We start from the raw sequence: 14292 nt of genomic DNA, 5'->3' as shown, positions 1-14292 counted from the left end.
CATTGACTCTCCTGTTGGCTTGGGCCATGGAAAAAATGCTACCCATTGCATATATATATTCATTGAATTATTCATTATACATTTGTTTATTGTTAATACATCATTTGTATTGAAATAAATAAAATAAAGAATTAGAAATGTAAGTAAGTATAATAAATATTATTTGTAGGTTCACTATTTTTCGAGGTCCGCTTGACCAATTAATATCATTAAATTAATTAAGGTTTTAGGTTGAGATGAAAAAAAGTTAATGGCACAAGGGAGGGAAAACTCATAAGGTGGGGTTGAGATGGGGAGTTGTTGTCTGAGTGGATCAAGGTCACGATAGCTCAGGTGGTAGAGCAGCGGCGTATCTAGCCGAAGGTCGTGGGTTCGAATCCCTCTTGTGCCATTAACTTTTTTTCATCTCAACTAAAAACCTTAATTAATTATATATAAGTAGCATGAAAGTTTTAGCATAAAACAGGGAAACTGTTTTTTAATATGTAAAATTTGTATTACACATTTGTGTGGGGTACATATCTACAAATAATTCAATTAATTAAGGTTTTAGGTTGAGAAAAAAAAGTCAGTGTCACGAGCGGGATTCGAACCCACGACCTTCAGCTTGATACGCCGCTACTCTACTACTTGAGCTATCGTGACTTCGATCCCCTCAAGCACTAACTTCCTCAAGTGGTAGAGTAGCGGCGTATCAAGCTGAAGGTCGTAGGTTTGAATCCCGCTCGTGCCATTGACTTTTTTTTCTCAACCTAAAACCTTAATTAATTGAATTATTTGTAGATATGTACCCCACACAAATGTGTAATACAAATTTTACATATTAAAAAACAGTTTCCCTGTTTTATGCTAAAACTTTCATGCTACTTATATGTAATTAATTAAGGTTTTTAGTTGAGATGAAAAAAAGTTAATGGCACAAGAGGGATTCGAACCCACGACCTTCGGCTAGATACGCCGCTGCTCTACCACCTATCGTGACCTTGATCCACTCAGACATCAACTCCCCATCTCAACCCCACCTTATGAGTTTTCCCTCCCTTGTGCCATTAACTTTTTTTCATCTCAACTAAAAACCTTAATTAATTGTCATGTATTAATTGGTCAAGCGGACCACGAAAGTAGTGAATTAACTTATATGTCATTTTATAAAGTTATTCACTGTGGATTTGCCAGAATGAACATGATAGAGTGAAACTGACCGACCTTTTACAAAAATAAGATATAATGTTTAGTTCTGTTAAATGATCCCAACAATTTTAAGAGGATTTTTTTTATGAATGTATTTAATTAAGACTAACTTTTAATTATTTTATCATTTTATGCTTAGTTATATAAATACTCAATTAATTATACACAATTTTTTTGAAATGAAAAATTGTGTCACAGGTGGGATTCAAACCCACGACGTTGCTCTACCACTTGAGCTACCATGACTTCGATCGCCCATGCCACAAACTTCTCATTTCGATTCCCCGTTTTTACCAATTGTATAGATTATATATTTGCATGGGCGATAGAAGTCATGGTAGCTCAAGTGGTAGAGCAGCGGCCTATCGAGCCGACAGTCGTGGGTTCGAATTCCGCCTGTGACACAGATTTTTCATTTCATAAAAATTGTGTATAATTAATTGATTATTTAATTAAGGTCGTATGTTCGTCCGCGTGTACAGCTTTTTAATTGAAAATTGGTTTTTGAATTGACAAAAAAAAAAATCGAAAATTTTACAAAGTTGTTGTCAGAAGGGAAATTCAACGGATTCAATACGCGCATCCTTGCGTCTCCCCACCACCGATCTTTTGAATTAACGGTCGCCCTTTCCAGAAATCCGTTAAAATCCAAGTTCAAACCTGTCACCGTGTGGCCGCAAAACGCGTCCGATTTTCTGGTCTCTTTTAAGTTCCGAGTTCCCGGAAGTAGAAAAAAATATGAGCGATTTCGGCAGGAGGACGGAGAGTACGGAGACCGTATCGAAAACGGATCGGACCGAACAGGGAGCACAGGAACGGAATTACTCTGTCACGAAAAGGTCAGTTTTGCCGGGTTTTTTTGTTTGCTTGGAACAGTAAATCCTGGAACGAATTACAATGCAGAAAGCGTCACGATGACAAATTCATGGCCGATTTACGCCCATGCTTTTTATGGTCGGGTTGAAAATTGTTACTCAAACAAAACATTTCATCCGAAAATCACATGAGTATTTTTACTATAATTTTTTGCTTAAAAGTCAAATCTTGGGACAATTCATAGAGAAAAAATAGTTGTTTACTGGCTTAAACTATTATTTACTTCTAGTGAACATTTTATTAATAAATTCATTATGTTTAGTGGTGTATTGACCAAATTACTTCTTTCAATTAATTATTCTTTTTATGTAAGGTCTTGAAGGTTTTATGAATAAAATTATTGTTATTTGTTAATACGCTCTAAGACAAAAAAACGGACACTTATATTTACTTATTTTACATATAACTAGGTATAAAGATTGATGGTTGACTTAAGCGTAAACACAACATTAATAACTGTAGTTTACCTTTACATAGCGTTATTAATCCGTTTAGATTTAGACTATGTAGATTAAAAATAAAGAAAATCAGTTCAATTTTTATCCTTTCCAGCTAACTTGTCCACTGGTTCGACTTGGCTATTTGTTTTTAAATTGTTTTCTTGGATGGAACATAAATTTGAATTAAAAAAAAAAATGTTTTTTCTTTTTTTTTAAAAGTATCGTTAAAATCGAGAAGATCTTGTCTGGTCAAATGCTTTGGTCAACGGATGAAGAGTCCGTTATTGAATGGGAATGTAGCCCAGGACAGAGGCATGCAAAAAGTTTATCAAAAGAAATCTAGGCATAATAGTTGGATTGCTGACTGGCACTGCAGACTCCAGAGGCATACATGTAGACTGAGTCACAGAAACAATCCTGTGCAGGTATTGCCAAAAAGAAGAAACAGCAGAACACATCCTTTGTAGGCCTATTTAGGCTGAAATGCCTAATCCAGGGGAGAGGAAACCCAGGGCCTGAAGGATACTGAGCCCTTGAGAAAGCTTTGTGATCTGGTAAATAGGCTTAAGGAGAAGCTCTCGATAAAAAAATGTGTAGGTCTTAAAGAGACTGGCTCCTATGTAATCTAATCTACAAAGCCCATGCCCTTGATGTGCCATGCTCTTCCATTCATGATGGTAGTGGTCAACAATGATATGATGTCTAGAGACAATTGTTTTATTGTCTTTACCGCACTACGAAACTGTCAGTTAACACCTTCCTTAATAGGTAGTCACCTCCATACAGTCAGTAGTGAAAGGGTGAGTTCTAAAACAGTCATCAGAAGGCTTCGTGAGAATAGCGCAGTCTCTCTCATCAGTTTCTCTGCCATTGGAGAGGCATCGAGTACAAAGGCAACTTTGCAAATCAGCATCTTGCTTAGACACTTGAACTATGGCTGTTCTCTTCACAGTTGTCTCGGTTTGGTTTGTAGTAATCAGATGACCGGGATGTGTTGAAAAGAACGCTTTGCCTCATGTGTCACGCATAAGCCTTTTCAAACACAGTTATGGGTATGAGGTGGAATCAACGTCCATGCCCGTACCTAACCGGTTATCATATAGAATGGATCTTTGTCTGCATTAAGGTACATTGAGTAAGTTCTGCTGGACGCTGGTGTCCCATTCGCTACATTTGTTGGGGACAACTTTGATTTAAGAAGCTCGAGTTGCCGCCCATTACTTGGAGGATGTTGGGATTACCACAATGAATTGGCCAGCATGTTCTTCTGATATGAATCCGCTTATGGGATTTGATAAAGAGAGGGTTGACATCATTTGCCAACTCCAATGACCGTTGTAAAGTTTCAAACAACTCTTGTTGAAGAAGGGGATTCTGTTTCACAAGACGAAATCCGATCGCTTATTTACTCGATACCTAGGAGACTTAAGGCTTTCCACGAGGTCAGAGAAAGTAATAAGCGTTATTAAGAGCAAAACTATGTAATAAATTGTTAGTTAAATATTAATCTATCACCAAATGAATTTTCATCATTTGGTGAATTTTCTTTCAAACCATCATAATTAAATAATTTTTATTAAAATTCATGAACTTTTGATCTCGTTTAATTTGGTTTACATTAAAATAACTATCTAATTAATATAATGATATAAATACATATAGTTTGAATTAAACAACAAAATTTGAGTGTCCAGTTTTTGTCTTTGAGTGTATGTTCTGTTGGTCCCATTAAGAATTTAAAATTTAAAGAAACAATTTTTACTATTGAAATATCTATAAGTTAGCTGTTGATGTCAGTGCTTTATTATATCGCCAATTTTTTTTTTTCAGGTTACAGACTGAACTGAGAAACTTAATGGTAATTATACTTCTTAATAATTTGTTCTTTATCCTTTAGATTTTCTATGTTTAAAAAACTTGAACTTATCTAAACTTAAGATTACTTTTTGATTGTTTCCAATAATCCTTGTCAGCCCATCCTTTATGTTTGCACTATCAGACCGACCTTACGAAAGGAATTGTGCATGTGAACTGTTGAACTTCTATATTGTACAGTACAAATAGTTATAACGACAACAAAAGAAAAATATTTATTGAATTATAAACCTCAAATTAATTGAAAATAATATTTCAGCTGGCTGGTCCCAAAGGTGTTACCGCTTTTCCTGAAGGTGACACCATATTCAAATGGGTGGGAACGATCGAAGGCCCAAAAGGAACAGTGAGTTAATTATGTTATTTCATTATTAAATATTAATATCAATAATTTTTTTTTTCAAACTAGGTTTTTGAAGGTTTCTCTTACAAAGTGACTCTCCAATTTGAGAATGGATACCCGTTCACACCACCAGTGGTGAAAATGAAGACGCCTTGCTTTCACCCGAATATTGACTTGGCGGGTAATATTTGCCTCGATATCCTTAAAGATTGTTGGTCCGCGTTATTTGATGTTTCGACTATTTTAATTTCCCTTCAATCTCTTCTTGGAGGTGAGTTTAAGAATATTAATACAATATTTTTGTTACATCTAACGTTTTTTCAATTAATCTTATTTTCAATAAATTCCAGAACCGAACGTAGATTCACCTTTAAACACCACAGCGGCTGCCATGTGGACCGACCAGAAACAGTATAGGAAGTACCTCCTCGCAAATTACGGCGATGGACGGAAATGACGAATCACTAATTATATTTAAGTCTATTGTGTACATTATTCCTTCATCGTCATAATTCCATGAATATTTCCTGTTTCTTAAAGCAAATGTAAAACTGTACATAAAGTAATATTGGTTTAAAAAAATATTATTTTGTTATATTGTATAAATTAATTCTCATTATTATTGTATTTTCATTATAACTATTATTGATCTAAGAGCTGTTTTTATTTTTATTATTTTATTTTATTTATTTATTATTAATATTTTTTTACGAGGGAATTTTAGAAGTTTGTATAAACCCTCAGGGTGCTGGTGTCAGGCTCGATGCAGGGCTGCTGGATTCGAAGCCGAGACCTTTACCTTTCAGTGATGAGTATTGCATGTGCGTGCGTGCGTCACTGACGGCCCTTAGAGCTAAGATTTTAAATCCTGTTTAACCAAACATCAAATAGACATTTTTTAATTCAAAACTTACTTTGAAACACAACCTACTCTCTGGACTGTCTTTATGTCACTGTGTCATGCCTACTCACTCCTTGTTAGGGCATGTGACACACTGAGCTACCAACTCACAAGCAGGACACCTGTGCAGGGTTCACCCCAAAAGCAATGTGTGTTAATCAGGAATGGCCTATTCTCAAACGTATTGGGCCCTTCCTTGTATTTCAGGCCGTTTGAGGGTCATTGCTCTTGGCATAGAAGCTCGGATGATCCACTCCGTTGACGCTGCCATTTTCTTTTATTGCATTCTTTACTGCTCGTACGCTGTCACTGGCCAGGTAGCAATGGTTAGTCTTGATCCAAATAATTAAGTAATAAATGTTTTTTATCATTGTCAGTAACAGTTTTTATTTGGCTTAGGTGATTTTTCTTAACTTAACCTTGGCTGTTTTTTAGTACACTTTTTTTACCAGGTAACCAGAAAACTGCGGTTTTTTATTTATATTGCTTTAATACTATTTATCAACATTTCTATTTACATAAGGGGATCACGTGTTTACATAATGTTATATATAAGAGGGTAATGCATCGGTTCATAAAGAAAAAAAGTAATAAATAAAATAGTAATAGTAAAAAAGTATTAAAAAATGTAAATAGAGTTACAGTACTTGGTAATGTTGGGACTGAGTCAATATTCAAGGAAATTTGAGATTGTGTGTAAAAACTTAAATTTGTCAATCTGTAGATATATTTAAGGTTGTTTTGCCCTGATGATGACCTTAGAATAGGTCGAAAATGACAGTAGCAACTAAATTCGCTTTCTTCTTCAAGACCATACTTTGACCAAGAGTGTTTGTAAGTGAAAAAGTGGTCAATACTTCTAATACTGAAAATCAAAACAGTGACTTGAACAGTCATAGTAAAGTATAAAACATTTTCTTACACATGGCTTGAAAACCCGTTATTCATGCTTGCTTAGTGTATGAATTTAAGCTTGTTACTAGGTACCAAAAATTGTTTCAACAGTTTAAAAAAACTCCTTTAAACACAGCATCACATTTGCTTGTGAATATATGGTTTTCACATCAATGATACCGGTCATTTGGTGACAACCGATGGTACGATCTCCTTTTGTGTGTTACTATACCGAATCCATTTTTTCATCGCATGTGTCAATCCCCTAAAAAACCGTCCTTTAGTTTGTGCCGTGAAATGAAAGGAAAATGTTTAGACGTTGAAGCTTGACCATCGGTCAATTTATGAGAAACCCATTTGCTCAGCTTCCACGTCTTCCCAAGTCAATGTAAGCTAGACAGAATGGTTGAATACTTGGGGGAGCCCCTGACATGTTTGATTTGAATGAAGTTTGATATCTTCCCTCAATTCTTCGACATGCAAGGCAGAAGGTTTAACAGAAGATGGTTCAACTTCATTCCCCTCATTCCCAGAAGCAAAATTTTTGAACCAATTTTTGGGCAGTGCGCTAACTTATTGTTTCATTACTGAACGCAATGCAAATTTTACAAAATGCCCTCGGCCGCCCTAGTATCAAGCTAAAATTTCTACAATAAGCATGCACGTATTAGGGCTTGGGGGTTACGATCATCATCATTACGATCACCATGATCATCATGACCATCACATCTCACCATTAATCAATTAATCTTAATAATAGTTTCAAAGTCTTGATGATTGGGGTATATTGAAAGCTTGACGAAGGAACTTAGTGTTTTTTTTTCAAATTGGCCCTCTCCCTGATTATTTAATCCAAAATTATAATATTGAAGGCTGATATCAATTACATTGAGATCATTTATTAAGGTAGTATTATTACAAATATCATAAAGAAGTAGTTTTATTTCTGAGTAGGCATTAATTATATTATCATCCTAATTTAGTCAATACTTTTAAAAAATTTAAAAAAAGCCAATGCTTGTAAAAGTTTTCCAGTACAAAATTATGTACTCAGCAATAAAACGATTCATCTTGCTTTTCCATTTATTGTTACAAAACTTGTCTGTTGTGTATTTTACAAGAGCTTCAAGTTATAATTAAGTGAAGGATGCAAGATGATAAAACAGGAAGAAACGAGTTTTCTATTAAGCGGATTTTTCAAGAGGGATAATAAGTTTACACAGTAAAAATGTTTATTTGTACTATTTTTATATACAATTTTCCTTATTCTTAAATACAAAATGTATGCATTGTTTGTTTTATATAGATGCAAACAGGTTTTTGTAAAGATCATTTATCGATGTCGGAGCAGAAAAACCGTTGGCATTTCCCCACAGTCTTCCCTATTGACTTTGCCTTCTCAATTCTGTGTTTTAAATCCAGTGGGATGAATTCATTCTTCATAATGTCCGAATGAACGCTGTAAAAATTTTATTTTTAGAGTAAATTTGACAATATGTATGAAAAAACTTACATTTCTAATACGTGTCGTTCTAGTTGAGTCACATTTGACAGGGGATTTTCAATTTCACAAGTCAACCTTTCGATACATCTATTGCCATATGTGGCAGCACCAGAACACATCAAATAGCTGGCAAGGAGCTTCTTCTCTTGTTTGACTACTTGGGCTCTTGGCAGCTGTAATAATATAATTATACTTGCATAAACCAATAATATTTACATTCACTATTTTTCGTGGTCCGCTTGACCAATTAATAACATTCAATTAATTAAGGTTTTTAAGTTGAGATAAAAAAGTCAGTGTCACGAGCGGGATTCAAACCCATGACCTTCGGCTTGATACGTCGCTACTCTACCACTTGAGCTATCGGGACTTCGATCCCCTCAGGCACTAACTTCAAATTCAAAAGGTGGGGTTGAGATGGGAAGTGAGTGCCCGAGGGGATCGAAGTCCTGATAGCTCAAGTGGTAGAGTAGCGGTGTATCAAGCCGAAGGTCGTGGGTTCGAATCCCACTCGTGACACTGACTTTTTTATCTCAACTTAAAAACCTTAATTAATTGAATATTTACATAATTGTATTAACGAAAGTTTTTAGTTTATGCGAACATAGCATGGTAGGTTTGTTCAAAGCAGTAATAATAGTGTATTTTAAGTATATTCAGTGTTGTTAATTTTTCAGAATTCATAATGCAATTAAAATTAACTAGTACCAGTCTAAATGTAAATTTTAAAAGCACAAGATATGGAAATAGATGACAGTGATGCTGAGTGTTGGTTTGCGAGTAGGTAAACTCATGCTGAACTGGCATCAGGTCACTTAATGGGTCTGTCTAAATCCACGAGTGAAGATGGATCCAATACGTGACTCAATTCCGGTTCAGCATGAATAGATGATAGTGTTTTAAAACAAGAAAATTAAAACAAATTTATGATAATCAATTTCTTATCAACCAGTATCAACTTCTTGAAATCAATACCACAAAAATTATGCTAAAAGTGCAACTTCAAGACTGAAAAATATTTAAAAATTAATTGGATTTTTGGGACTGTATTGATGCACACAGTTTGGCAAAAATTGGGTTAAAATGTAGATACATACATATATTTTAAAACTGGAAGTACATTTAAATTGTTCCTAAGTTTATCTTTTAGTGAGCACAAGAAGAAAACGTCCATCCAAAAAAATTTTAACTGCCTTTCTTGAGAGTTCACAGTACTGTGTACTTAGTTCAGCAAGAGTCAGCTTGTCACAAAAGAGACAAGGTTTACGGTTTTGGTGATTTATTTTAAAGTGTTATCAGAAAGCCAGCGCCACTAAATTTAACTTCTTATTGGCAATAGAACTTTCTTCAAAAGTTGGAAATTGTTACAATCTTTTTGAGTTGAAAGGTTGGCTTTATTAATCTGATGAAAATGTCACTCAGAAAGGCAAGGTCATTCAGCTAATCAAAGTCGTGAATTTTGTATTTTAGTTTTTAAAAATTTCAATTCGTTATCAAAAATAAGTTACTTTTTCTTTTTTTTGGCTGGTGGCTGATTTGTTCTGCATACTAGTCTAGGATCTTAGGTTCTTCATAGAAAAACACATTACTCTGGTAACCATGGTGACAAAATTTATCATCAGAGAGTCTGTCCAAATATGAATTATGATATAATATAAAATATAATTAATCCAATACTTTTTCTGACACAGGCTCAAACATGGTATGGAAAATCAAATCTCAAAAAATAGCCTAACAAAAAAGTAATAGAAATTAAAAAAAAAAAAGAAGCCTTTTGACCACAACATACCAACACCGGCACCCTTATAAGGTGAAGGTTATAAGGTGCCTTGCTGTTGCAAACCCTTATTTAAAATTAATTGATTAATTAATTAATTTAAATAAAAAATAAACCGTTTTAGAGAACTATTGGGGCTTCTGACATAATGTCATGACAACATGAAGAACCTCAGATTTGTGGATCAATTTGACAGAAACAAAAAAAAATCCAAAAAGTTATCAAATATTATTTAATTTAATATTGCGATTTGTTTACTACATAGGCTTACTATATATACTTATATTGGGATAAATATTATAAATAAAGCCAAGAATATTATTTTAGGAACTGTTTTTTTGTTGACAAAGTCAAGTTCAGTGATGCTAAGAAGGGTCTGGTTGAAAAGACGTCTCGTGAAGTTGTATGTGCAAAAATATGCAAACCAATGTCAAAAAATTCAAATCAAAAAGTCCTGATCTTCTGTAGGAATCTAATGTGATTTTATAGATATGATGTTAAACCTAGAAATTTTAATTAGTAATCTTCGGGCAGTAAGTTTAAGTGAAAGTTGTTCAGGAAGTGCGCCTTTTTTCGCCGTGTAAGCACGTGAGAATAGAAACTAAACTATGCTTTGCAATCATAACTTATAATTATTTCCAATGCTTTTTCTTGTTTGAAGGTGAAAGCCGTGAAAAAACGTTCAATACCTGTTCGATAAATTTTTCCAATGCCTGTATATCCCTGAATTTTTCGTTTCTTAGCAGATCGCCGATGTCACGCCGTCTTCGTTTTCCCGTTATGACACCCAGTTGAAGAAGTACGGGGTTGGAGGCGAAAAGAGCAGCAGCTCCTAGAAGGGCGACCCCGGCCAGAGGGACAAGGAGTCCTTTAAGTGCCGCGTCGTTGTGCGAGACGTGATGGTCGTGATGATCATGGTGATCGTAATGATGATGATCGTAACCCCCCAAGCCGTATCCAAAATCGCCACCTTAGAAACAAAAATAAAACGATTTTTTATAAAGTTACTTTCATTCATTGCGTGCCGACGACGGTCCAGCGCGTGACAGTTTCTCTTAAAAGTATTGTCATTGTTTTCCACCGAGCGTGAACTTCTGTGAAGAAATACTCTTTGCATTGTTCACTTAGGAAGGAAAAAGTTGTCATGTATTGATGAAGTCGAGAAACTTTCTAGCCTTCAATAAAAACTTTCTTTTAAAAAACGGAAAAAAAAGGAAAAGCTCGCACTTGCGAAAAGTATTCAACCATTATCTCTAGCTTACACCGACTTGGGAAGACGTGGAAGCTGAATCATAAATTGGCCGACTGTAACAAGCTTCAAAGTCTAATCATTTGCCTTTCATTTCACGACACAAACTAAAGACGTTTTTTGAAGGAATTTCACATGCGATGAAAAATGGATCCGTTACCACCAGGGGATCCTACCATTGGTAGTCACTAAATGACCCTGTACCAGTGACGCGAAAACCGTACATTCACAAACAAATGTGATGCTTTATATTTAAAGTAATATTTTTTAAACGATTTGAACCAATTTTTGGTCCCCTTAAATACATACAATAAACAAGCGCAAATAATTCAAGCCATGTGCAAGAAAATTTATAATTTACTATGACTGTTCAAGTCACATTTTCTTTTTCAATATTAGAAGGATCGGCCACCTTTTCGCTTACGAACATTCTGGATCAAGGCATACCTTGATATATAGTCTTCAGAAACCATAGTCTTGAAGAAGAAAGCAAATTTAGTTGCTTCCCTCGCTTTCGACCTATTTTAAGATCATCATCAGGGCAAAACAACCTTAAATATGTCAACAGATTGACATATTTAAATTTTTACTGGGGATCTACAGACTCAGTTCAAACGTTGCCAAGCACTGTAACAGTATTTGCTTTTTTTAAACTATTTCTTAATTAATTTTGTCTTTATGAACAGTCGCATTATCTTCTTGGTATTACATAATGTAATTATCTAATAATTTATTGGTACGACACCATTCAGGCACGATCGCCAGGTCTGGAGGGTTTATCATCTAATTCTTAATTTCAATAGGTTCTGGGGTAAGTAGGAAGGTCCCGAGGTAAATTTTCATTTATAATTTTCTATAATTTCTCTTTATTAATTATTACTCATTTATAGTTTTACATTGATTAACGGTATTAAAACAATAATAAATGAAAACTCGCACGAAGTATTAATTGGTCAAGCGGACCACGAAATTAGTGAATGTACTAAAAAACGTTGGACAAGGTTAAGTTAAGAAAAATCACCTAAGCTCAATAACAACTGTTACTGTCAATGGTAAAAACATTTATTACTTCATCATTTTGATCATTTCTTGGCAACGTTTTTCTTGATCGATTTTAGGACCATCGTCTATTCCTCTCAAACATAATCAGCGAGCATAGCCAAATTAAATTGTAAAAATATTAAAAATAGACCAATTCTTCATAAAATGCTGTTTGGATTTTAATTATACATTTTTTGTGATGTTCATATTTTCTGATCCATTAGACTTAAGTAACTGTGAAGTAACCGTTCTTAACTTTCTTATAAAAATTCAATTGGGATTTATTTGTACGACACCATTCAGGCACGACCGCTAGGTCTGGAGGGTTTAGCATCCGATTCTTAATTTCAAGTCCCGAGATAAATTTTCATTTATAATTTTCAATCATTTCTCTTTATTAATTATTAATCCTTTATAGTTTTACATTTAAAATTGAAATTGTACATTCAAAACCATGCTAATTCTTTCACACGTTCGTATATTTTAATGTCTGTTTTGTCAAATAATAACATTTTCTCTTTGATTCTAATATATAAATTACCCACTTCTTTTTATAATTATTATTATTCATTTAACAGTTAGCGAAACTGTTATTATTCAAAATGGGTTGGGGTCTTAGGGGAAATAGCTGTACAAACACAGCCTAACTATTACCCAATTTATTTATGTTTTACAAAATTTAATTAACAAGAATGTTTGTATAACATTATATAATAAAGGGTGGTTATGTATGAAATGTAAAAAAAAAAAAAAAAAAAAAAATTAATGGAGTAGAATGCCGTAAAAACGGATTTGCTAGCTCATTCTTTCGGAAAAAACAAACTTGTCACACAATTCACTGTAAACTTTGCTTATTTAATCAAAATTGAGTTCGTAGTTAAATTCTACGTTAAATTTTCTAAGAATGAATAATCAACTGAATCCTTTGAGACCAATAAGAAACCTTTAAAATTTAAACATTTGAAAGTCTTTGAAGAATTGTGAAAAGTTAATACAATGTGTCGAAACTTCCAAGAGATTCGGAAAAACTTAAAAAAAAAATAAAAAAATAAAAAATAAAAATAAATAAATTGTATAAACTTTTGAATGGTAATGCTTGGTAAGATCGGTACAATTTTTTTCGAAGAATATGATAGATTGTACTCCCTCCAGAAATCAAAAGAAAAAATGAAGTCGCATGAGAAAATCAAGGTTTGTAGGTAATGAAAATATTTAATTATATTAATGACAGGATTTTTAATTAAATGAAAAACTTAATATTACTGATTAAAATTGGTAAATATGATATACAAATACGCATGAACAATACGTTTGAAGTGGACTGTATTGTATGAACCATAAAAAATTAAACAATATCTTTTTAGAATTTAGTCACAAATACTTTATATATTACAACTTTATTTATTACAACTGGGCATCTACCCAAACATATGACTTCATTTGACTTGTTTTTCTTCCTTTTTAGTTTGTTACATTGATGTTCGGTAGGTCGCAATATTAAATATGAAAATTAAACTCGAAACAAATTAAACAGATAATATACGATTATATAATTTATATCAATGCTTTTATGACAAATAACGTTTTGGAAAGTAAATTAAACACATAAAAACTAAACGTTGCCTGATTTGAATTATTAATTTAATATCTGTGAGGTTGTGTGAATGAACAATTTTATGACATCCTTACTAAAATGTAATTGTTTTCAAATAGACAAAAAATAAAAGTTTTAATTTTAAAAAACTTCCTTGATCGATCCGTATTATTATGCCATTCGTGTTTTAGTGGTCAATTGACCAAGTTACTTCTTTCAATTAATTATTCTGTTTGTGTAAGGTCTTGGTTGAGATAAAAAAGTCAATGTCCCAAGCGGGATTCCGAGAGGATCGAAGTCACGATAGTTCAAGTGGTAGAGCAGCGGCATTTTTAGTCGAAGGTCGTGGGTTCGAATCCCACTCGTGACACTGACTTTTTATCTCAACCAAGGCCTTACATAAAAAGAATAATTAATTGTATTATTAAGATTTACCTGAGTGGTAGTGGGAGTGATCATAAGATGCTTGTCCAAGGAGGTCGACCCTCCTGTCCAACTTCTTCAATTGGGAAGCAGAAGTCTCTTCAGTGTCTTGTTTGCTTAAGATCCCAAGCCCAAGACGAAGTACAGCACAAAAAGCACACACGAAAACCAGTGCACGTCTCAT

General features: G+C 33.8%; 2 protein-coding genes across 2 annotated transcripts; one reads left to right on the top strand and one right to left on the bottom strand.

Moving 5' to 3' along the window:
• The first annotated feature begins 1680 nt into the window (after positions 1 to 1680).
• On the top strand, positions 1681 to 5331 carry LOC106662668 (ubiquitin-conjugating enzyme E2 C). The gene is made up of 5 exons (XM_014386895.2): positions 1681 to 2030; positions 4338 to 4365; positions 4642 to 4728; positions 4792 to 4996; positions 5076 to 5331. Exons 1-5 carry the CDS (start codon positions 1930 to 1932, stop codon positions 5180 to 5182), a joined length of 528 nt encoding a protein of 175 aa, XP_014242381.1. The 5' UTR covers positions 1681 to 1929; the 3' UTR covers positions 5183 to 5331.
• Positions 5332 to 7794: 2463 nt separating this feature from the next.
• Positions 7795 to 14292, bottom strand: LOC106662417. The gene is made up of 4 exons (XM_014386490.1): positions 14121 to 14292; positions 10491 to 10771; positions 8034 to 8197; positions 7795 to 7979 (listed from the first exon to the last, which is right to left on the bottom strand). Exons 1-4 carry the CDS (start codon positions 14290 to 14292, stop codon positions 7850 to 7852), a joined length of 747 nt encoding a protein of 248 aa, XP_014241976.1. The 3' UTR covers positions 7795 to 7849.

Source organism: Cimex lectularius, unplaced genomic scaffold (genome assembly GCF_000648675.2).
Source record: "Cimex lectularius strain Harlan isolate CLEC.00 unplaced genomic scaffold, Clec_2.1 scaffold33, whole genome shotgun sequence".
NCBI lineage: Eukaryota > Metazoa > Arthropoda > Insecta > Hemiptera > Cimicidae > Cimex > Cimex lectularius.
The sequence above is the reverse complement of the archived record's forward strand: the minus strand, read 5'-3'. Positions and strand labels throughout refer to the sequence as shown.